Here is a 25417-nt window from a genome sequence, read left to right as displayed (position 1 = left end):
GATGCTGCTGTTTAAAGTAGGGCATAAAGACTAACGGACTGTTGGTACAACACTACACTTTAACTTCTCACTAATTTGGATTAATTCTGTATGTTATGGTAGCAAGTGAATTTGACCTTTAATGTTTGCACTTGTTTGCATTGGTGCAGTAAATAGCACATCGAAAGATATACCAAAAGTCCCTTTTGTGCCACAGCGCTCACTGTGCCTTATGTTGGATGAATATTTTACCAGCTACGCCAGCAGAGAGTAGATCAGGTTGAGAGAATGAGTAAAACAAAGTCCCACCACACTGTGTTAGCATTCTCAAAGGCTCAATAATGTATCACCCACTTTTGTTCCCTTACGCAGCATCTATCATCTCAGAATAATGCAGAGTAGCTGGAAAGCCATTTTCCATAAGCAGTAATGGGACAAAGATTGACAGTGTGTGTGTTTGTGTGCTTGTGTCTAAAAATCCCGTGTTGGCTCATGCTTACGCACGCGCGCGCGTGTGTGTGTGTGTGTGTGTGTGTGTGTGTGTGTGCGTGCGTGTGAGAGAGACGTTGCGCTTATGAGATGCAGAGCTGTGCAATAGCATTGTGTGTAATTATGTGAGTGAATGAGTGTAGGCCTTAAAACCAAACTAAACACCTCAGTGCCTCTGGGTACTAGGACACACTTAGTTGTCATTGGCTTGGATTGCACTCATGGGAAAAATTCTGTGGCTGAATAATGTGATGTATTAAGGTGTGCTCTGCAGCAACGTATGGTAATTTGTAAGATTTTTATTTAATCAGGTAACATTGTATTCCAGCCAAATGGAACACCGCATGAGCAAGGTGAACCTCTAATCTTTTGCCCCTGAGCTTCATATTCTGCTCTTTTTTTTAATCATTTTCATCTAGTAAAATACATAATCTTAAAAAAACAACTTTGTGCCCTGCTCCAAACTTCAAATTACTTTTTGCTGTGACAATGATATTGAGAGGTTAATTAATGGGCATTTTGTTAGCCACAATCTGTTAGTGAGTGGATAATCCTGTTGCAGCTACTAAGACTGATCAATCATGTGTATCCTTATGCGAGCAAAGAAAGTAATTGATCAGACTGGTAGCTTACAGTGAGCATGACTACAGCTTAGAGAAGCAGAAAGTCAACAGAGAAGAAGAAGGAGAAGGAAATAATCTTTTGGCATGTAAAGATAAAACATCTTTGATCCAACATATGCAGCACTTGGAGATACACATGTGCCAAGCATTATAGTGAGAGCGCTACCATTTGATGTTGCTTTTTTTTTTTTTGATGCACTGACAACTTTAAATATATATTTTTTTTCTCATTTCAAAATTCTGTTGTTCAGTTGCCACCACAGTCAGAAAAGGCCACCAGTTTGGTATTTAGGACCCTCTGGCCTGGGGTTAGGGTTCCTAACCACTCTGGTCATGCAGTATTGTGCAGTACTGTTGAGCCACCCCTCATTTCCTTATATTTTGCTTTTCATTCTAGCATAAAAGGGCATCTAACTCAAGGAGTGAACCAGTATTGTGACTAAACGTAACAGAAAACTTGATAAAATCACATTTTAAATTGTATCTTTAGGCATTTTATGCGTTTTTGCAACAGGCCGCCAATTGTAACAATTTGTTCCCATTTTGTTAGTCGAATCTACAAAAAATGCCAAAAATAACACAGTTTGACAGACATAAAATGATAAACTAGAAACTGAAACGGTCTCAGTGGAAAGATGACTGTCAAGAAGTCATTTTTAAAGAAAAGAAACAGGGAGAAAAGGCTGAAGTATGCCAAGTTACACAAAAAACTGAACCAAAAACAACAGGTCTTATGGAGTGATGAACAATAACAAATCCACATTTAAACATTTTTCTTTAATTGAGGTCATGAAAAAGGTGAAATAGTAAGGTTATATAGCTGTCTATCAAACACGGTGGAGGCTCTGTCATGATTTGGGACTGCTTTTCAGCCTCTCGTGTTCGGGACCTAGTCAAAACTGATGCAATTACAGAATTAAGAAATCTGGAAAAGCATCTGATTGGCTTAATTTTTGATCCCAAATGCAATGCAATAAAAGCATACCTGGATAAAAAAAAAAAACACACACACTGCAGAATAATATCAGTCATGGCCCAGACCTCAACATTTCTGATTACTTAAAGAAATGACAAGAAAGCTTCCCTATGAGAGTTGAGGCTATGTTAAAGAAAAATCCAATGGTTTTATACAAGAAATGTGAAAGAAATGTGTGGTGGCTTAGGACCTTTGGGCAGTGTTGTCTGTTTGCCTACATTTGAAGTGAATCCAATGGGTTTAATGGAGGTATAAAGAATTTAAAATGCAGAAGTGACCTTACTTGTAGCAATTCCAAAGAAAGTTTACACAGAGATAGAGGAATGAGTATCCGGAAGAAAAAGATTGAGTCAGTAATTTTTTTAGTTTTTACCACCTGTCACATGATTTGCGGTGCCATATTCCTGCTCCTTCTGCTGTACACAAAGCTTTAATGGGATACTCCCACTCACACTGAAATGCGTCCAAAACACTAAAAAGAGTTGATGTATCTCTAGATTACAAACAACATCATCTTATGTGCGATGAAATGCAGATGATGGTGTTACTAATGAGTTACTGATGTTCTACTAATTATTACATCTGCTCACTTATTCTTGGATATAGTTGCATACAGCAGTTTGAATTAATTCCTCTCTGATTCTCATTTCCCTGCACTCGAGTTTTAGAAATAAGCTAATAATTAATGTTTTAAACCAATCATATGTGCCGTCTTCTTAATCTTTATTTTTTTGTCTTCCTTAATATTTTCTTTCACTGCTGGTAACAAGTATGTTTGGATGTATTTCAAAACAACAACAAAAAAACAAACACATTGAGACCTATAATCAAAAAAAAAGAAAGAAAGTAAGGACTTGGTGCGTGCGTGGGTGTAGCCGTCATTATATGCAGTGTTAAGCGAGGAGATTGGTGTTGTTTTGTTTTGTTTTTGATGCTTTCTTAATCACAATCAAGCCTACAGGTGCACACGCCAAAGTGATTACAGCAGTGCTGCCCACTAAGCCGATTCAGTTATGAATTAGCAGAAAGATGTTATCTATAAGAGAAATAATAAAGTAGTTTTAATACAGCTGCTAAAGAACTGGCAGCTATATGCCTACATAGTATGATTGCAGACTTTAGCTTAAACCCATTTACTGCAGAACTATTAAAGCCATGTTTAAGTGACAGGTGTTTCGGGCTGTTTGTTCACACATAATGTGGTAATTGGATTGTATAGGCTGCCCTGAGTGATGGCACAAATTCTTTGCCTCGTAGCCCTTCACAGCCCTTTGTTTCTAACAGAAGGTTTGAATCAGAAATATGGATTTCATCAGTCCTTCAATGAGCAGCCGAAGGACCTCACGCATTACCAGCTTGTGCTCTTGTTATCTCTTTTTTTTGGCATTATAACATGCTGTTCTGTGATTAAGCCTGTCTACGTTGGAGGCATTTATGCATATTTTGAAATGTAAGGTGTGTTTGCATATGTCCGCTTGTCTGTAAAGATGCGTATCAGATCGAGCGAAACACTTCCTCCCTGCAAAGTTTCGCCATCTGTCTGTGAAATCGGACTTTGATGAATACATGGAGCCGTTGTAGAGGCCAAACTTTGAATCTGACGTTTTTTTGCGGCGCTGAAAAAATAAGTAGCTGCTATTTGTTTGACTGGCAAAAATAAATAAAGTAAATTTGAATTCTCACGTCAGAGGCTGACCATGAAACCTTTTGTACACTTGCAGCCTGGCTGTGCTAACAGCTACGTGCTCTTTAAATGACTGCAGAAGCAGTGAAAGACTGCGATAGGGATATATAGTCTTGGATGTGGACCGGGTTTGAAGTCCGGTGTCACAGAGGGTCTTTCATAATAGACAGAATCACTACAGAGTATTGAGGAAGCGTTTGACAGTAGCCTGTACAAAATGAAGTAAAATGACCCAAACCATCCACTTGAGAGTAGAAACAGGCAATGTTGGGAAGCACTCATCAAAGTGCAGCAAGCTGCCCAGCTGACTTTGCCTGCTGTTGTCTGACCAGCTGACAGAATGATAGGTCCTTTGTAGTGTAGCTACTGTTTTGTCTCTGAATTCTCCAGCTCTTCACAAATTAAACTCAAATCTTTTGAAGTGAGTTGATGTGCTCATAGGCTTCTTCTCTCTCTAACTCCCCATTCTGCTCCTTCCTTCTTCTTGGTTGGCCAGCTTGTCTTTTGAATGCATTCTGCAGACTCAGGCTCCCACAGCAAGATCTGAGTACAGAGCCTCAACCTATATACAAGAGAACAGGAACGCTCCCTCTGGCATCTGCAAACTTGTCAGCCACACATCCTCACAACAGCAGAAACACAACAACTATTGCTTCCTTGCAGTTTTCTCCAACCAGTCAACACATAAACCATTGTCTGTGGCTTTAATTGTGCTCCTTCAGGCTGCTGGTTAGTCACACAACAAGCCAGAATGGCATACCTGAGGGAAGTGTATTGTGTGTTTGTTGTAGCAAGGATTGACAACCTTATAGACACGTATACCCAAGCACGTATACGCTTGTAGAGTGTGTATCTGAGCTCAGAGGAGCATCCAAAAAGCCCTATAGTACCAATTATACATAGAGCTCTTTACTCTTGAGCAAGAAGAATGGATAGAGGGCGACAGGAGAGACGCCATGGAAGCAAGGACGGACAACGCTTGGTGTACAAAGTTAGGAAACTCTCATTACTGAAAGAGAAAAGGAAGAAGGTTAGTAAAGTGATTTAAAGGAAAAGGGAATGAAAAGATGTGGGTGCAAGGTAAATCAGGGAGAGAAAGGATTGTTGGAAAGAGACTGAAGGCGACTCAGTCTCAACCTGGATTTGGATGCGGTGCCCCGAGTCAAGTCACATATCTATCTTTCTAACGTTTAACCGTTAAATGGATACAGCCCTGAGAGCCCTATAGGCAGAATGAGAGACTTCTAACGCCCGACGTTTCTTCTCCCTCCAGCGTTGTCAAAAGGCAACAAGGGCTTCCTTTAATGTGCCATATCTGCCTGTCATGTCAGCTGCCTCCATCTCTCTTTCTCATCGGCTCTCCGTACCCTTTCATTCCTTAACCTTTTGCACGTGATCTGCAACTCCTATTTTCTGTTTAACCCAGATCCTCGCTTTCTTTTCTCTTCCTGTCTAATACTCTCCCTTCCACGTAGAATGGTAATGTTCTCAGAAATTACAGTGAGGTAAACAGAGCAGGGTGTCGAAATGAAATAACTGCTACAGGGCTGTCAGCTCTAGCGAGGGGCCCATCCGTCAGCAGGAAATGACATGTCGCACCCCCCACCGCATTTCCCCCCCCCCCCCTCCCCTCGTCCCGCCATTCTCCCTTTCTGTCACACGCACAGTTGGATTCCTCCTGTCCTCCTGGTGGCAAGGTGAAGGAATTATAAGATAAGATAACCTTTATTAGTCCCACACGTGGGAAATTTGTTATGCTCATCAAAGCCCCAGTGTAGCCTGGAGCCTTTCCATTAACCTTCCACAATGCTGGTCAATGGCGAGAGAGACATTCAACCATCGACACGCAGAAGAAGGAGGCTCGCTTACACGACTTGAAACACACACAGAGCCGAAAGATACATAAACGCATACACGAGTGTACAGTAATATAGTCTGCATTAAATGGAACAAACACACATAATTACTAATAGATGGGCTACACACAGGTGCACGCAAGCGCACACACACCTCAATTACCGTTTCATTCATAGCGTGACAGCGGAGCATGTGCAAAGGCTGACATTAAAGGAAATTAAATCTCCTTGAGGAATGGGCCAGCCCATCTCACCTCCCGTCAAAATACTCCAGTTTCCTCTCCTCTCCATCTGGGTATTTAGGGCTTTGTGATGCGGAACGTCATCAAAGAGAAAACTTAGCGAGGCGGCCGTGCGTAGACGAGGCCTCCCCCGCGATAATCCCCCACCCCCTTTGCAAACGGAGCCCTCTACTTTTAGCCCACGCACACAAATTACCGCATCACATTCTGTCCTCACTCTTTCACCGCGTGCGCTGTCTCGTGCTTATAGGAGAAAGTGCTTTCATTCCAGTGTGCGCGCAGAAACTGTCTTATCATTGGCTTAGCTCAATGAGGGAGTCAGTCAGTTAACTCTTTGATCCGGACCTCCTTTCTGCATCGGAATACGAAGCCTATTTGACATAATCCTGAAAAACATCAGCTCACGTAACCAATGAAATTCAAAGGAAGGCGCAGCTGCAAGGGTGCACACACTGAAGGGACTTAGCAAGAGAGTGACACGTGTACAGTAGATTTTTACAGACAGATTTAATTAAGCTCCATTCACTGCCAAATCCCGTGTTATACAAACTCTTGCGAGCTTTTTCTCTCACATGCTCCAAAGCACCCAAATGTGACACACTTGTAGAATAAGGAGGTGGAGTTTAGTTAGGTAATTGAGTTTCCTGGGTAAAGGAGAAAAAAGCTGTGGTCTCGGGCGCTGGCTTTCTCCCACAGGTTTTCATCAGATCAAACATGTCCTGTCAGATAAGACAGCTAATTAATCAGGGGAGGGACCAGTCCTGTCCACTGACGGATAGAAAGATGGAGGCAAGAGACTGGTGGAGACACTTCCTTTCCTCTTCCTTAACCTCTTTCTCCATCATCAGCAGAAAGCAAAACAGGACAAAGTGAGAGAGTGTTGCCTGTAGAGTCTGTGAAGACTCTCAAAGACAGTGTTTACGCAGCCTGCAACTGAAGTAACTCCACAACCCCCAGCTGAGAAGATGACAGACTTCTGTGCTGAAGTTGCTGTTTACAGTACTGCATGTGCGTATGAAATATGTAACTGAGAATTCACTTTTTTTAAAACTTTTTTGAGGCCAAGTCAGCTGTTTTTCCAAATAAAACCATATTAATCTCCTAGGACCTGGCGTCCACATATGTGGACATCACATTTTGGGTTATTTAGACCAAAATACTCAATTTTGCTGTACAAGGGCCTGATATCCACTTACAAGGACATTATACTGCTACTGTTCTATCAACATTTTAAACAAATATCCTCATATGTGGCTCTTATTTTTCTTAAAAACAAAAATAAGGTAAAAAGAAATCTGGTAATTCTTTGTTTTTACATTCATCAGGCCGCAATCAGCCCAAATATCAAAGAGAAATTAAAAATGCATGCCGTGGAAGAGTTCAGGTCTTAGGAGGTTAAACTAAATTTTAAAGGAAATTCCAAAAGGTTGATCTGGACGTAGCGTTTTCAGTGGGAGAAACATTTCGTCACTCATCCATGTGACTTCTACAGTCTCAGCTGACTACACGTTTCCCCAACCTTATAAACAGTACATTTGCACAATAACTGAAACCAGTTATTGTGCAAATGTGAGGTTAGTTCCTTGATCATCGCCTCTGTCAGTGCGCCCCAGGGTGGCTGTGGCTACAATGTAGCTTGCCATCACCAGTGTGTGAATGTGTGCGTGAATGGGTGGATGACTGGATATGTAAAGCGCTTTGGGGTCCTTAGGGACTAGTAAAAGCGCTATATAAATACAGGCCATTTACCATTTACCATCATTAATATACAAATTGTCATGACCGTTGATCAATAACCACTCATTAAAGCCCATTGATGAATGACCATTGATTATTGATCAAAGACCACTGACCAATGGCTGTGAGTATCATTCACAGACAGTAGGGCGATGGTTGCAATCACAGCATTGTAGGATGGCGAAAGATGTACCCATAGGCCCCCTCCTCAATTCAGAGATGGTCTTTCCCTTTTCACATAGTTAATATCAAAAAGTCATTTGCCCTCAGTTTTTCTTCTTCTTCTTGTCTTGTTGCCAATTTTTAACATTTATGAGCCTGGACTTGGCAGATCCACGCCTTAAAAAAATGTATTTATTGATTTCATTTCATACATTTTTATGCGCACGTGTCTTGGAAAATTGCTGTTGTTATTCAGAACAGATTCAGCCACCTTCCTCATTATTAGATTGTAGACCATGACACAGATTATTACTGCCTTTTTACATGATGGTGCTTAAAGCTCCTCCACTGCTCACATTATTGATCTAACCTGACAAGGGAGGCTGCTCTTACAAATCAAAGGAAATTTATTTATAATTTATTGTATCGCACATGCACATTTAAAATGAATCGTACATAATAGATGAATATTTTTCTTTTTGTTGTTTATAAGACTTTAAAATTAACTGATATTGTTTTAACATTTCACACTCTGGTAAACACTAGAAGTTTTACCTTTTACTGATGCAACAATAACCATGTAAGTGTCATTAAAATGTTTCAGTGCACATTCTCTTATTAACTTAGACCATGCCTCTGTGTAGTGGAATTAACTCGTGATGATCCCAGCGCCTTTTGAATGAAAGGATGAAAGACACAAGTGTGAAACAGATCAGACCTGGCTGTTTGCCTGATTAGAGTGGACTGTTGCTACCTGCACGTTGGAAAGATGGATTGAATGTTATTCGGTTCATTTGAAAGAGTATATGCTAATTTGCCTGTAGCATATATGATTAGAACTAAGGGCAGCACAATGTAGCTTAATGCTTAATTAAGAGAGACTGACTGACTGGTGGAAGAGAAATATAGATGGAGGCATAGTTTGGTGGCTTGCCTGGCACAGGCAGTGACTGATTGGCTGGTGGGGCTGTTTCCAGCTGCTCTACTGTAGATCTCAACGGGCTTTCTGTTACCTCGGGCTCACCCCATCACCAGCTGTGCTTTCGTACCTAGCTTGCAGTAGCCCCTGGGCACTACACTGAAAACACTGTTGTATAATACACAGCTTTTCTTTTGCTGTTTCTCTTGATTTTTTACCCGACCACTAAAAAGAAACACCCAGAAGATGCCATTCAAGCTATTCTGAATATATCCACCATGCTACTTGTTAAATTGTCATAATACATTGAGTGTACTAATACTTGCACATGCTCATTTTTTATATTTCTTTATTGCATTTAAGTGGAATATGTGAGTGTCAGCAGGGCCAGATGTCATGCGAGCTTAGCCTGGATTTGGCTGCACAGTTAGCAGTATTGCAACACGTTGCATGATTCCTCACAACCCAAAGCTGATGTATTATTTCATATTTTCTGCAATTGATAGTGATGCATTATTTCTCATACCATCTTCTCTTTTCCTTTCTTCTCTTTGCCGTCTGTCCAACCTCTCCCTCCTCTTCACTCCTCGAAATCTCTGGCATTGCAGCAACAAGAGCAGGACCCCACCAACCTGTACATCTCCAACCTGCCAGTGTCTATGGATGAGCAGGAGCTGGAGAATATGCTGAAGCCTCTGGGTCACGTCATCTCCACAAGGATACTGAGGGATGCCAACGGGGTCAGCAGAGGAGTCGGCTTTGCCAGGTAAACAATGTTAATGAAGCAAGTGTTAAATATGCCTCCTTTCAGTCCCTACAAATGGTATGCCAAGCTCTAAAAGCCAGATCATTTCTGTAATACAACTCTCTAGCATCTCTCTTTATGCTGCACACCTCGACTTTGTAATAGGCTTTATTTTAAAAATGCTAAGTCTGAAGAGTAAGTCGAGATAAGCCTGCTGGCACACAGTAATCAGGGTTATTTTTTAAAACTTTACAAAGCTCCCTCCCAAGCCACAGAAGACACTATACAACTGTTGTCACAGGTTGAGGAGTGTTCCTTGTGGTGAGTAAATCTAACTAGGATTTTTACCCACTGCTCACATTAAGATCTGCCCTAGTTCAGCTGTGCCCTGAGATGACTCGTGTCTTGTTTTTGGTACTAAATTAATAAAATACATTGTACGTGTACTGGCAAGCACACGCTTGTGCATTGTCTGAAATATGAACTGGTACTTATGTAGCGCTTTTCTACTGAATTTGAGCAATATCCACTACAGGCCTCATTCACCCACATATTTGTACAAGTGCTTTTTTCTGTGCCTAAGCACATCATGTTCACACGCTCACACTCACATGATGGATGCATCAGGTGCAACTCAGGCTTCAGTATCTGGCCCGAGCATAGTTCGACATACAGGTTGGGCTCAACCACTGACTTTCTGATTAGTAGACGAGCTGCTACTAATATGCTTTTCATTTTAGACAGTGAAAATATGAAAATATGATTTGATTCTTCCTCTAAGCCTGTTTGTCCATCCATCTGCATATGAGTTAATGAATGCTTTCAGCTGTGCATTCTCAAAAATTAACAGATACCACCAATGATTGTGTGTGTATTATATATAGTAATAGTATATATAGTAGAGTAACGGATGCTATTTTTCCCAAAACAAAGTCTGAATGACTGAACAGTTTGTTTCTTTTTCTACTTAGAAAAGTTTCCACTTCAGCTTGTTAATCCCCCAAAGTCATAAACCGTTCTGTCCTTGTCCTCGACAGCAGCCACCAGGCTCTCATTCCTCTCCACACATTCCTTCCCTGTTTACCCAGAGGAGGCCAATGACGGCCACAGAACCACCATCTTGCAGGGATTTTTCTTAATCACCTGCTCTGGCTGAACTCCTCTCCTATTCCCTGCTCTATTACCAGGGGTTACAGCAGGACAGACTGGCACAAACACACAAAAACACACACACACTGGCGCACCAATATGAGCATACACACGTACACACTTGTGAATATGCACGCGTGCATGCTCGTGTGCACGCACGCAAACACGCGCTGAAAAGCAAGCTCTCACACAGAGACACAGGTAGGCAGCCTCCTGCAGACCAACAAGCAGAGCACAGCAACAACCTGCCACAGGCCACCTGTTCAAGAAGCTCTCGGTGGGAGGAGGAAGACGCATGACGGAAAGGGAGGGTGAGACATGAGTGTGAAGCGATGATCAGATAAAAGCTTTAGAAGTTAATATACAGAGAAAGAGAAGGTGAATGAATAGAGAAGGAATTGAGGAAACTTTTTAGAAGACTGAGAAATACTAAGATGAATTAAAAATTTCCATGAGCGTTGGCGTGTGATGAGTAAAGAGAGTACAGGTCAGGGAAAAGGGTAAAAAAAAAGATCCAACCAAAGCAAAAATAAACAAACAAAAACCAACACAATTGAATGTTTTTTATAAATTGGAGAACTCCCATTAGCTGTGTCGACAGACATACAGACAGCTGCTGAGGGCTGTGCTGTGTGGGGCATTAGAGAGAGTAAACTGAGCTAAGTGTTTGTGGGCCGATCCATTACTGTTATCAGAGCCCATTACTCCAGCCGCAGCACTAATCATTGCAGACAGCAGCACCTGATGCCATTAACCAGCAGCGCACACAGAAAATCCAGCCGGCTTCACTGTCTACCTGGCTGACTCTCTGACTGACTTGTTACCCCAAAAGCTTGACTGACCAGCAGACAGTGAGTCTGACTGGTTTCCTTCCCTGTGAGTGTCTAACAGCCTGTCCGCCATATGCACTTCATGTCTACTTACATCCTTTCCGTTTACCATCCTGCTGTGCAGCTGGAGAGAAAGAAGGAAAGATGTTATTGTGTGTAGGAAGGCTAAAAAGTGCAATGAAATACAAAGAGAAGCTTTGCTTTGACATTCAGTCAGAGAAGCACTAAATAAACAGTGAAGAAGGGGGATGCATCCAGCTGCTATTGTAAGCCTGTCTCTTTTAAAATGGACAACAAAAGCATCCCAACAAACAACCTCAAAACGGCTTGTGCTTTGATAATGGAGTCCACACCACAAAAGTCATTATTTCATAAGCACTACAAGGTTGTTAAGCTTGAGCGATAAAGAGGTTAGCTGTGCTTCAGGCAGATCCTCTCCGTGTCACTAGCCTGCCTCCTAAAGTGAGAGCAATATGAGGCAATAATTTCCGTGTTCGTAGGACTGTGCTGAGATTCAGTGTTTGGTGTGGATTAGGAGCATATTGCCAGCGTATGTTGTAAACATAAACACTCGATGTATGCAGTTCCCGGTATATTCACTTCAGCTTTCTGATGTGGCACCTATATCAAAAAATCTATAGCATATAAACAGAGATAAATAAACAATGAATCAGAACAATGATTTCTTATAAAATTAATGAATTAATTAACCAGCTGGCTGCTCTTGTACTTCAAGTTTAGTAGTAGTTTTTTTGTTTTGTTTTGCTTCTTTTGAGTGAAAATGTGCTGTGTATAACTTAATATATCTTTTTGAATATTATTTTATAAATTAAAGTCATTTTTAGAAACTCGTTATGTTTTGCAGTTAGCTGAGTTGCATTGGTTGGTTCATATCGGCCTTTCACTAACACTCGTGGAACAGAAGGGAAAGAGTGAGGGCTGGGGAAAGGGAGGATACAGGGTCAGTGAGAGATTGATGATGCCAGGAAGTGTGAAAGATTATATATTCTAAAAAGAGGAGTAGGGAGGAGAAAAGGGGAGAACGATTTTGATGTGGATAGGGCATAATGTTGAAAGAAAAGGATGGACACAGTGGGAAGGAAAGGAGGGCACAGAAAGTGAGAGAGATGGGCCAGGAGAGAGGAAGGATAACGGTGAAAGATGGAGGAAATAACCAAGGTTGAAAGACGGGGAAGAATGAGAGAGACGTCAAAAAGAAAAGGTGTAGACGGGCTGGGAGTAAGATGGATGAGATGGAGAGCGCGATAAAGAAGCTATGGTAAAAAAGAAAAGAAAGAAAGATGAAGGTAGCGATAGCAGAAGGATGGGAGACAGAGGACAGGGAAGGGGGAGGCTGACAGGATGATATGAGTATTTTAGGAGGTGAGGGAGAATAAAGCATGAAAATCTGGAAGGCAATGAATTCTGCACATTCCAAGCGCATATTACCATAAAGACATGGCATTCAGTCAAGCCTGGATTTAAAAACTCTCTCATTTTAATATGTCTTCTTTGCGTCTATAAGGGAATCTGCAATATATGCACAACACGGATCGTGCAAATTCATGCAAAAGGATATTTGCTTTTTAATATGTTACTGTCTTAACACAATTGAAATTTTCAGACAAATCCATTGCACATTGAAAAAGAAAATCCTAGCATTTTATTCATGCAGGCTGTAATATGGAAGGTGTTTAAAAATTCTTGTAGCACACACAGTTAAGCTGCAAGTTAAAGGAATATTTTGATATTATTTGTTCTTACATCAACTTGTAAGAGAAACTGATAATTAAGTTACATCTTTGGATTTATGGTCTTACACCTTTTCAATGTCAGATAGGGTGTGTGTATGTGTGTGTGCGCATGCGTTGTAGATCATTTGCTGTAACTTTCCGAAAGCAGCCAGCCAACATTCACGCCCACCTCATGCCATGAGCGGCCAGCTGTGTGGAGGTGAAAGAGGAGACAGCCATTGTAATTGTCTTTCAAACTTTTGTTGTTGCTGTGTGTCCACCTGTGGAGCTTTTGATTTGTAACACTGAACGCAACACAGCGAATGCCTGAAGTGTGTGGCCCTTCTCTACGATAGCCATTCTCCTGGTTTGGCCACACACTTCTGATTCCCAGTGTGGTCAGCAGCCAGTCTGAAGGAGGTCTCCCAGCCCTTAGCTTAGCTTTACAGAAAAGAGCTGCTCTCCAGCACACGATCATTTCTTTAATATGCCAAAGTGAGAGTACAAATTGTTTTAATTTACTGGTGTTCAACTAGTAAAATTTATTAGCCTAGGGCAATAATTCCCTGTAGTTGTCACTGTGAGGCAACTAGTCTAGAATTCATGAATGCAGTGCTCTCAGCCAATAATAAGTCACATTTACTAGGAAACACCCACCAAGGATTCTGATTAGTTTTCTGAAATGCAAAATTGCATAGAAAATATGTATATGCATGTGTGTATAGGTTACATCTCCTATTATATTTCAAATCTTTGGAGCTTAAGTTGCTCAACTTTCCTTTAGGGTATCTGTTTATTGTTGCAGAGCAGTGTGTGTGTGTGTGCGTGTGCATGTGTGTGTGTGTATGTGTGTGAGAATGACAACAACACTCATATGCATTTGAAATGTACGTGTTTTGATGTTATGTGTGTATGACATTAGTGTGTGTAGGCTTGTGATGTGAAGATCAGAGCCCCCCTGCTGGCAAGCTGCTTGGCCTGTATATACTCTTTGATCCTTTGGTTGGAAAAGTGGAGACGAGTCAATCAACTTCCTGTGTTCTCTCTCATCTTCACACTGGAATTGCCTTTTATAAGCATGTAATTTCTACCTTCCCGTACCACCTCATCTTTCACGCCTTTCACCTACTCTCCAAAACTTTCTATGCTTTGTCTTTTCCGTTATGCGCAGAAAAGGACTGCATAAACACCTCTTTGCCTGAAAGCCCTGAATTTCATTATGAACCCCTGACTCATGTAACCAGTGTCTTGATACGGCAGATCAGCTCTCGATAGTCTCACTGCACTATTAGTATGAAAAGACTGATGCTACACAGCCAGCAGGACACAGTTTAGGGGGTGATGCTTTATGGTTGTAAATGTGTCATCGGTGCTTCTGCTACAAACAGATTGTTAAATTGAACCCTACATGCCGCATGTCGTTGCAGGATGGAGTCTACAGAGAAATGTGAAGTAGTGATACAGCACTTCAATGGAAAATACCTGAAAACCCCACCAGGCATTCCAGGTGAGTCTCACCTCTTTTGCTTCACATTACTCTCACATCACCCCTTCCTTTTCTTTTTTTTGGGTGGGGGAGGCATCATTTTGCAATAAGGAACTGCCTTTCTAATTCACTTATGGTAATTCCTCATCTCAGATCTGCCGGACAGCTTGATAGATTGCGTACACTGCTGTTTCTGACATCTGAAGCTAACTGTCGTGGTTCTGGCTCAATAGCTGATGGTTCTATAGGTCTCTTCCTCGCTCGTTCTGTAACGTCTTCACTCCGTGTCACCGTCTCTCTCCCTGGTGGTGCTCAGGCTGCAGGCTGGAACTTCTCGGGCAGGAGAAAACCCTCTTAATATTCACACTCATGCCTCTGTGCTGTTCTTCGCAATCTACTTAAGAGCTTGCACTCTCCCCTCGTTCCTCTTCTGCTCCTGCTCTCTCTGTTGCGGTGTCCTCTCGCCTTCCTATCGCTCTCTTTTCTGCAGTCACCCTAGACAGTGGCCAAGGAGAAAGCAGACAGGGAAACATGGGTGAAAGAAAGAATAGCAGAAAATGGAGACAGATGTAGAGACGAGATTGTACCTCGCCGTGTATCGGTGCTGAAAGAGGCATCACAGTTCCACAAGTAAGCAGGCAAGGCATTGGAAAAAGAAGCAAGTCTCCAGGGGAGTGAGAGTATCAAGAGGTGGCAGTGGAAGAAAAGTGAGTTGGAAGGGGAAAAAAGTGTCAGAGGGAAAGGCCAGGATGAAGGAAAAAATGCTGCTTAAGCACTTTTGGGTCCAGGTGCTGCAGCAGAGTCTCCCGTGTATCCCAGCAGGACATGAGGGCCAGACGGGGTGATACCTGAGGAGATCTCCTTCACCACTGTGGCAGCTATATTAACACTCACACCTCCAACCAGCAGCATAGAAACAGACCCATAAATCGCTCTCCTCTATCCAGTAATATCTCAGAAAGACTGGATTTAGAATCTCCGTATGTGCTCAGTCACTGCATAGCCAGCAGCCATTAAAGGCAAGGTGAGTGGTTATATTGAAGTTGAGCCGTAATAGGAAACCTTTAAAGCTGTAATATCAGGCTGACCTTCCCCTTTAAGGGTCTATCTCCCTGCCGCTCAGGCTTTATTATTGTTAATGGATTGTTCAGGCTTGTGCCAAGCATGGAGATTTACCGCCCTGATCGAGGAAATCCTTCTGTGGAATTAAGAATGGTTACGTTTACAAGGTCCGCTCTGGTTCAGCGCTGCTATGGTCCCTGCTAAAAGGTCTATGAAAGCTTCTCTTTCCTTGCTTTACACCTGAACTTTTACTGTTCTTCGAGTTGTTGCCATTTGTGATATGTGGTGATACGGTACTTCCAAAGGTTGCTTTCGGTTTATTAGCTTGGGCTTTAGTTTTGTAGTTTTTGTCACAAGCCTGATATATTCACCTGAATTCACCGGGAATTTGGGAATCTGATGAAATTGTACCACGCAACCTGAAGGGAACAAGCCGACAAGCAGTCAGAGAAGCTATGCAACCAAAACTTGAGTAAGCAAGTCAGAATTGTTAGTCAAGTTCCTCTTTGGATGTGGCAATTGTGTAAAAGGGGATCAGGTCAAATACTTGAACCTTGTCGGACTTCTTTAAAAAAATTATAACTTCCTTCCAAATACCAGAGTAAGTAACACTGATATGGTAGATGCACAAAAGCTATAAGTTAGCAGCTGAATTTTCAAGTTTGCTGTGCTGGTACGCTGCAGATGCTCTCAGATGTTCTGATGATGAATAATGATAGAGTAATGCTCCCTGTGATATTTTATACTTTTTCCATAGTTTTCAGTTCACATGAGGGTGGGGTGGAGATGAAGCTGTTCTTTTTTCCTCTATGATGTAGTCCATGTTGACTTGCTGTCTCCTAAATGGAGATTTCTGGACATTTTGCTGTTAACAAACTCAGATGTTCCTTTGCTGAGGGCCCTAGGGCTGTTTCTGTTTCTCACAGAGGGAGAGCGAACAGCCCTTTAGTAAAAGTGTATTTTTGTGTGTTGGGTTGCCTGAAAGTGCGCGTGTTATGCGTTTGCACTGCATTTGTATTGGTCTCAAATTTATGCGTGTTCACATTCATGCACGTGTATTTAAATTTCTGCATTTCCAAATGGGTGCACATACATACCGTGTGCTGACAGTCTCTCTGTGTGTGTGTGTGTGTGTGTGTGTGTGTGTGTGTGTGGTTGTGTGTGTGTGTGTGTCATTTTGGTGGTATTTCCCCAGAGCCCTTTGCTATGCAGGGCAGCTTCTTCATCCATCCTACTTTGACAGCTCAGCAGCACCCCCCGGGGGGCTCCCACCACACGCAGCACAGGCGGAGTGTGTGTGTGTTTGTCTGTGTGTGCGTGCATGAGTATGCTTATGTGACAGCCATGACTGTTACACTGTGTGAGCCTTGACACACGCACAAACCACATAAGCACAAATATGGCCATGCACCGCTGACTTTGACCTCAGTGGAATGTCAGCATCCATATAATGCTAATGAGAAACTTCTTTTTTCTTTCTCTTACCACCATTTAGTGTTTAAAACATGCTCTCAAGCATACACAACACATTTAGGGTAGCACTCCCAACACACATGCATATATACAGGCACACATTTCTCAATCATCAGGCTTACTCCCCCAAACCTCTCCAGCCGATATCTGACAAGCCTCTGCATTTCCGGCTTAGCCACTCAATCACACTGTGTCAAGAGATGTGGCCGTGTGTGTGTGTGTGTGTGTGTGTGTGTGTGTAAGAGGGTGAGTGTACGCGTGCATATGTGCAATTGGGGATTGTACTAGCTGCCTACCTCCACCCAGGTGTGTCCAGTGCCAATACAAAAAGGATATTGAGTTGTAACCTTGCTGTCCCATACCAGGAAGTAAATATCTTGATGTCAGGTGCCAGGTCATCTGGTAAATTCAACTGACCATGGGAAAACAAACCAAAAGGAAGTCACCATGTTGGCAGGAAGTTAACCGTGAGTTGCTGATAACAGACCAACACAGAGAAGAGGAATTGTGGAGATGCTAACAGATGGCAGCTAATAGCGCCATAGACTGAGTCCATACACTTCCTGCTTAAATTTTAATGTAATAACATCTGACTTCCTTGTGATTACATGAGATATTGAGTTGATCTACAGTGTGAAAATATGATAGCAGATGGCAACTAATGATACTTAACAGCTTCCCTTTTCTTCCCATTAGGTTTTCTAATGAAATTCTATGTAATTTTCTATGAGATCCAACTACATGCGCTACATAGATACACAAATGAACTCATTTTTTGATCCGTGGTAATGCCATCCTCTCTGAATGCTCATTTTGATCACAGATGATTTAGAAGTGCGTTAAACAAGAGCTAGTGCTTTATTTCTGTCTGCAGTAAATGTCAATTGCGAGAAGACATGTTGCATTCTGAGAACTTAAAGCGAATATTCGTGTGTGTTCCAGCAAGTTCTACAGAAATGCGTACCACAGTACTCGCATATAGATGCATCTAATCAGCAGTCCAGGTCAGGTTTGTTTGGTGAGGCCTGGTTGATATGAGAGGTGCATAGCAGTCGTCCAACAAACCAGTCACCGAGGCCTGCTCTAGCCGCTCTGCTCTGCCCACGTCTGATTGTGATTCAGAGAGAGGGACATGATCGATAGCCCTGATGGAGCACCACAGCTGTTTAGCTATTCTGTGCAATGCGGCAGCCGCTCTCCCTGTCGCTGTGGTCGGCGGTGAGCGTGCATACAGTATACGTGCACACAAATATAAACTCATACACAACGCATGCACACAGATGAAGAACATGTCCCTTACGCCCAAAATATACATACCGTGTGTCGTTTCAAATATTGACACGCGCACATTCTCGGATGCTTCCAGCTGATGCTGCACATATAAATGAACATGTGATTTCTGGCTGCGCGCAGAAATCGATGGATTGAATCACGCGAGCACGATCTCCTCCTTTTCTGAGAAATGGTCAACTTTTAAGTTCGAGGCGAGAATAAAGAGTTATCCTTGTTTTTAGTGGATGTGGATTTACTCAATAAACAAAATAAATGGAATTTATGAAATGTGACTCCAGCTATAAACTATACTGAAGTGAGCCCAACAGGGACGCATTATGATTTACACTGCAACCCTGAGCACTGGGAAAGTCAAAGGAAGCGCAGATAAAAAGTGATTTAATCCGCTGGCTCCACTGAGCCTCGCTGATTAAAGCCCTTCGTCCCACAATGCATTAAACAGCTTAGAGATGACACCCTATGGTAAATGTAATTCAGACCAGAGATACATTAGCCATTGTTTGTTTTTTGGCAGGTGAGTAATAACATGTACATACCTTACTGTGTGGCGGCAATGGCAGAAAGAAAATTGATAACCTGCTCCACTGAATTGTGTCTCTTTATGTTTTTTAACTTAATTTTAGAGTCAGCAATCAAACCATAGTTAAATAATCAATGAGGTTACGTGCAAGTAGTGTTGAGCATCAGAAAAGGGCAGCGCCAGACTTTGATGAATCTAACATTCGCTTGGACGTCTAACTGTGCAAACAGAGATTCAGTCCAGACTGAATGTGCAGTAACACTGCTGCTTCTTCCTTTTCACTTCCGCTGGTACCGCTCGCTCCGTTGTCTTTCTGCCAATATGGCAGCAGAGCTGCGAGTCGGCTCCAATATTGTCCAATGGATGCTGGATAAATAATGAAAACCACATCAGGAAGCAGCCACAGTGGCCTTGGGAGATGGAACGAAGCGGAAACATGCAATATGTACAAGCTTTTTTCTTTTCTTTTTTCTTTTCCTTTCTTTTTTTTTACAGAACGCTGGCATTTTTCTCTCCCTCTGTTTTTGCAATTTCCACTAGTCTCTGTCTTTCTCTGTCCAAACTCTCACTTTGCCTCACTTACTCTGTCAGTCACAGTGCTCTGTTATACAGAAGAGGTTAATTTAGGCCTACAGTAAAAGCCATATTCTTCAAGGACACTTGTGGTGAGTGCCAGTGCTTTCCCCACCCTCGAAAATGGTAATTGTTGTGTCTTTCAGAATACTGATCAGATAACCAGTTTGATAATTTGTCTGTTCTGCCAGAGATCTAAATAACACCCAGGGTTTTATAAAAAACACTACATCTGTCAGGATAACACCAGACAGAATATACAGGGTGCACTCTTTGCCAACCACCTGTTAAATAAAATATAGTAAAGACAGGCCAAAAAAGTGCTGCCCCACCAACACTTTCCATCATTATGTGCGGATCACAAGGCCTGTGCAGCTGAGGTTGGGAGGAATTGTTGCTGGGGGTGGGTGGGGGTGGGGGGCAGTTGCAGGAAAGAAATTCCTCCCTGTTGGCATCCTCACCAAGGCAACAGTGCCAAGATAGCAGAGACAGCCCACGGTATTAAAACATCCCTCACTGAATTAAGGCAAGTCCCAAATCACTTGGTAAGTCACAAAAAGCCCTTCTGAAACTGTCAGTCATACTTAAGTAATCTATGTTAATTTCTGCCATCCCTCCCACATTCCCCTGGCTAATAACTGGCCTGTCAGCGGGCCTCGTCTCTCTCTCCCCTATGGCGTGTAGATTTAACGTGCAGCCAAGTAGGTTGGCGACTTGGCTGTCAGGATGTCTCAGACATGGCTGCCTTTCCAAGTACGTGAGAGCACGCGTTTCCCATGATGCATCTGCGAGTCATGTGTAGTTTGTGTTCTGTGAATTTTTTTGTTTTTTGTAGCTGTTGTTATCCTTCCTCGTTTTTTCGTCAGAAACAAAAAGGTCAAATCCATTATGTATTGATGATTAATTTACTGCTTCTGCTGTCACTCAGTGCGAGCCAGCCATAGTTCTGTCTCTGTATGTGATCCTCAATGGCAATCAGACAGCTTTTCAATATACTCCGCCACAGATAATAAGTGGCCACAAAACCTCAGTGCTTTCCTCGGGATATTGCATCATAATGAAATCTGTCCTCTTAGCATGAACCTTCCACCCCCACCTCTGACTTCACCCTCCTCCCATTAGAGGCGGGACACACAGGAAGTTATTATTGGCATGCCCAGTAAATCAGACAGCTTCCTGAAAAAAGGATCAATTTCCCCCGATGCACTTTCTCATTATAACCTTATCTCGCCTACAGACAATAATCTGGATTTGTCACGCTTTGTTTGTTTTGCCACTGAACTGTATCATTCATGAGCAAAGCCAACGGTTAGCAGGCAGGAGGAGGAGAGCGGAGCTGCTCCGAGTGGATCTGTCACTGAAATATAAAGTATTCAGCTGCTGCTGTTCCCTTCCACTGAAAATGATATAAGCCCTTTGATTGGCTTCAAAGTTTGTTTAGGCAGAGAGGAGGTAGCTCCGACTCCTGGAGGGGTTCAGGCGGGAACGATTGACTTTGCTCTCCACTCAACCGCATCTAATGTGGATGGAGACAAAATGAAGGAGAGTTACCACGAGGAGAACCCCCCCACACCCACCCACCCAACAATCGAGAGTAATAGAGAGAAATATAGCAGGAGCACAATGGAAAGGAATAGATTAGGAGCTTTGGAGATGTGACAGGAATAAGCGAAGAAGATAAAAGAGAACAGATGGGGAAGGGCAGAGGGGGAAGAAAGTGATGGGTGGTGCATGGAGCAGAAGAGAAAGGAATGAGAGTTGGATCAACCTGTGCTTTTTGGAAGGTTAAATTTGAGTAAAGTTTAGGCTGCTGCATCTCCAGCAGACAAGATGAAAGGATGACATTGACTGTACGACCGCTTCCTGAGCTTGACCGCCGCGACCCTGGCCCAGCTGTCCGCGATGTTGATCCCCTTCTATTTTCCTCCCTCTCACCCCGCTCACACCTCTCCTTGCACTTTTTGTTGCCCTTGCTTTTATACTCTCTCTCATGGCTCCCTCCCTCTCTTATCTGCCCTGCCGCCACTGTCTTTCATCCCTCGCTCTCCCTCTGCACGTACACCCATCCTTTCAGCCTGCTATTCTTCACACACTCCTGCTCAGACGTCCCTAATGCTCATCTATGTTACCAGATACAGCTGAGTGGACACAATATTAAAGCAGGAAAACTAAGCACCTGAGGCTTCTTTTATTTATAAAGAGCGTTTTTCCTCTATTCTCTGGTTGACATGTGTTCAGTCTGTCCATTGATGTGCTTGCCTCTCTGTTATGCTGTGGATTCACCGTGTGGGCAGCTGCCAGTTGTGTCAGAAGTTTGGAGGTTCTGTAGGTTAAACATCAAAGTAGAGTAACAACAAGGTTGAAAGCTATTGCGAACATGGCTGAGAATACCGTCTCTAGCATGTAACCTCATTACAAAATAAGCCGGTGAAGGCCGTGCTGGCGACGTGGTGCTTAAAATGGAAACATCTCGGCCTTTCTTTAACCAAAAGTCTTTAAGCGTATCAGATTTGGTAATGAGAAAGTCCACGCATACGAGCAGACAGAGATGTTGGTAATGACAATTGTAGCTGCTAAACATTAAAGCAAGGCGGCAAAACTTTTATTGTTAATGGCGCATTTCGTCCCCGGTGGGAGCGCAACGTGCTGCACGAAGCACGAGCTATCACAGGAGAGGCCGTCATAAAATTATAAAGTTAATATAAAACTGCAATAAAAGCAACCTGAAACCTGATTAACGTAACGGTGTGTGTTTAAACAATTAAAGTGAGTATGAACAGCAACTAAATAATGAAAAAAAATGTCAAAAACATAAACCCACAGGATGGAGTGAAATAATCACACACTAAATTTGAAACAATAAACGAGGAAGATATAAAATAGATGCATTCATCCGTAATTTTTCTTCTGTTTGTCCAAATCATGGTCACACGAGGCACTGGAGCTTATACCAGCTGTCACAGGGCAGGGTTAGATGTGGGCATCACCTCTGGACGGATCACAAGTTTGTCACAGTCCCAGTAGTTTGCACTGTGACCTCACAGTAAGAAGCTTCTAGCCCCGGATCGCTAAGACCTTTCCCTGTGTATCCCTACAATATGGTGATGACCTGTCCAGTGTGTAACTTGCTTTTTGCTGCATGACTGGAAGGATTGATAGTCGGGTATTTCAAGCCAACAGCAGACCATTAAAAAAGATCATCAGCATGACTATGCCAGAGAAAAGTTGTACATTAAAATAAACCACGGGGCAGTTTTGGTGGAGAAATGTTGCTTTTAGCAACATCAGGGAGCTCAGCTCTTAAGATTTATCATGATAGTAATCAATTTATAGCAAGGTAAACTGTAGAAATACAACATTTGTGTGAAAAAAGTAAGGCCTATGTGATTGGCCAGATTGCATTGCGTTGCTGCAGGATTTCAGCCGGGTTCCCTCTACACGACTGATAGGTTATCAGACTGGCTGCATTCAAGTCAGAGAGCTGCTCTTTTAAGTGGTTTGGGCTTAATCTTGAGTCATCCCCCTCTGTGGGTTTCCAATTTCAAGTACGGATGAAGTGCAGCAAACTCAATGCAAATACATTGCTTCGTAGGTTGCTAAAATTACTAAAGGCTTTAACCAAGAACAGCGGTCATGTCAATGTATTATTAAACAAAGTTCTTTGATGTTTTTCTATAACTTAGGAATGTGCAATGAAACACAGTTGGGAGACTGAGTAGTGGTTGAGTTTCTTACCCAGGAAACTATTTCTTATTTGTTTATTCTCTAAATATTATACTGGCAAGCTCTGAAATCAGACTGTTACTGCCGTAAGAAAAAGCCTCTATCTTTTTTTTCTGCTCCCTAACCCAAACTGAGATCTCCACCACTTTAGGAAGATGGTGCTGTGATGTGCACATTATATTCAAGGATCCCTAGATTCTTGGTTTTAGCCATCAGTCAACTTAATCTAATGCAGGACCTGAGGCAACGTATTTCTTTTGCAAAGAATAATATTCAGCCTCTCAGCAGATACAGTAGGTCACTGAGCTCATAGCCTTCCGGCCAGCTTGCCCGTCCTCTAGAATGAAGATTAAGTTTGCTGAGGAGGATAATCATGCTCTAAGGTCTCTGTGGTATGCAAGCAATTCAGCAGGCTTGCTTTCTTTGGTTCTGTTCTCATCTACTCTCCAGCTCCTGCACCTGTCTTTATGAAAGATCAGACTATCACGGTGAAGTATCACAACACAAAGCCGATGGTTTACAACTTTCCTTTATTCCTTTAAGGGACATTTGAAAATGGATACAGATAGTGACGTACAGCCGGGTCATCCGGGTGCCCAGAATTGACTGATTTTTATCCTGTGTGTGCTTGCGTAAGGGAAGCAGGAAAAAAAAAAAAGAAGCAGCAGGCATCAGTTACACCACGTCAGTGTCACCGTCCCAGGACACAGAGGGCAGTGAGATAAATCTAGCTGCTGCCCCCAAAATAGAGCACGGGCCTCCATTAGAACAGGACGCAGACTGTGTGGGAACAGGCAGAGGTCACTGTGGTCAGCAGAGTTATTTCTGTTGTGCCACCGGACCTCTAGGAGTGGACGCCCATTCATTCATCCGATTGCCTGCCAGCAGGTTAGGGGACACACGCAGAGACACACACGCATTAAAAAAATACACCCTACATGCTCTACCAGTGGACCATCAGCAGGAGTGCGACATGTTGTATTTGGTGAAATTTACTGTGAAGGTGTCTGAGTTACCACTTCTGTTTTTTTTGTCACCCGGGGATATTTGTGTCTTTTCCTTCCTATATGAGTGTATTTATACGTGAGCTGCCTGTTGGTGTTTGAGCTGAAGGACGATGGAAACACACCTGGTTCCCGGTGACCTCATGTCTCAGACACAGTGTCTCTCTGTCTGTCTCTGCTTCCCTTGCTGGAAGCGCAACACATCTTGGCCATGCTATTGGATCGCACTAGCAGTTTAATTCTACTGCTTTTCAGCCCGTATAGGTGATTTACGTTAGCTCGCAGACATGAATGCTCACTTTTTGCCACGGCAAAAACATCGACACAGACAACGCACAAAAGGAAAGTGGATGAAAATGCCAGCAGAATGATTTCTTACAGTTTCTTTTTCCTTCCTTTGTTCTTTCCTCTGCCTTCCTCTCATACGTCCACACGCGCACACTCACAAATACACACACATCAATAGTCCATTAGGAGTGTGTTGCTTTCATTACCTCCAGCTTGGCCCTGAGACAGCCTTCAGAGTGGAGTACAGCAGAGCGGAGCTGGCCAGGATTGCAGTATATATAGAGAGAGGAGTCTGGTAATTGCCAGCTCTCTGTTCTCTCTATCCTGTGCGTCAGGTGGAAAGTATGAATCTGTGGTATCTGGGGACCACCCTGCTGCGCTGCGCCGCATCTCGCTACAACTGTCTGTGCCCCCACCGGGCACAAGTAATAGAGGGAAAACAGTGAGCTTAAAGGCCTCAGAGAGTCCAACAACTGCCACTCTAACAATACACACTGCCATGGGAATAAAAATCCTGCAGCCCACAGTAACAGTGGAAATGATATACCCTGCCTACAAATCTCACTTTTTATGTCGCGCTTGTTGCACAGCAGTAAGTACTGTAAGTGGTGTTTTTTTGCTTCTTTCTTGAAGAGGAATGTTTTGTTTGTTTTGTTTCACCTGCCAGGAGGCACGAGAAAGAGTCTGATAGCAAAACGTTTAAGAAGGGCGAAAACATTCAGAGTTTGCTGTAAAAGTTCAAGAAAAAGTTACCTCCCACATAAATGTGTAGCGCTATAATATTGAATAAATATAACAAAACTGTTATTGGAAAATTATTTGCCAGCCGCCGTAAGCCTGTTTTTCTTTCATTACTTTCGGTAATGATTTG

The 25417-nt window shown here is 42.7% G+C and overlaps 1 protein-coding gene across 2 annotated transcripts in view; it reads left to right on the top strand.

Annotated features, from left to right (window-relative positions):
• Nucleotides 1-25417, top strand: part of LOC146609535 (RNA-binding motif, single-stranded-interacting protein 3-like) — a 301239-nt gene that overhangs the window by 217017 nt on the left and 58805 nt on the right. For both annotated transcript variants that reach the window (XM_085345750.1, XM_085345749.1), the window contains exons 7-8: nucleotides 9276-9433; nucleotides 14552-14631. In XM_085345750.1, coding sequence (XP_085201876.1) covers nucleotides 9276-9433; nucleotides 14552-14631 — 238 coding nt within the window. The remainder of the gene's footprint in view (nucleotides 1-9275; nucleotides 9434-14551; nucleotides 14632-25417) is intronic.

This window comes from Diplotaxodon limnothrissa, linkage group LG22, assembly GCF_057381915.1.
Source record: "Diplotaxodon limnothrissa isolate DT_005_m linkage group LG22, D_limnothrissa_male_GT1.1, whole genome shotgun sequence".
In the NCBI taxonomy this organism is placed as follows: domain Eukaryota; kingdom Metazoa; phylum Chordata; class Actinopteri; order Cichliformes; family Cichlidae; genus Diplotaxodon; species Diplotaxodon limnothrissa.
The sequence above is the reverse complement of the archived record's forward strand: the minus strand, read 5'-3'. Positions and strand labels throughout refer to the sequence as shown.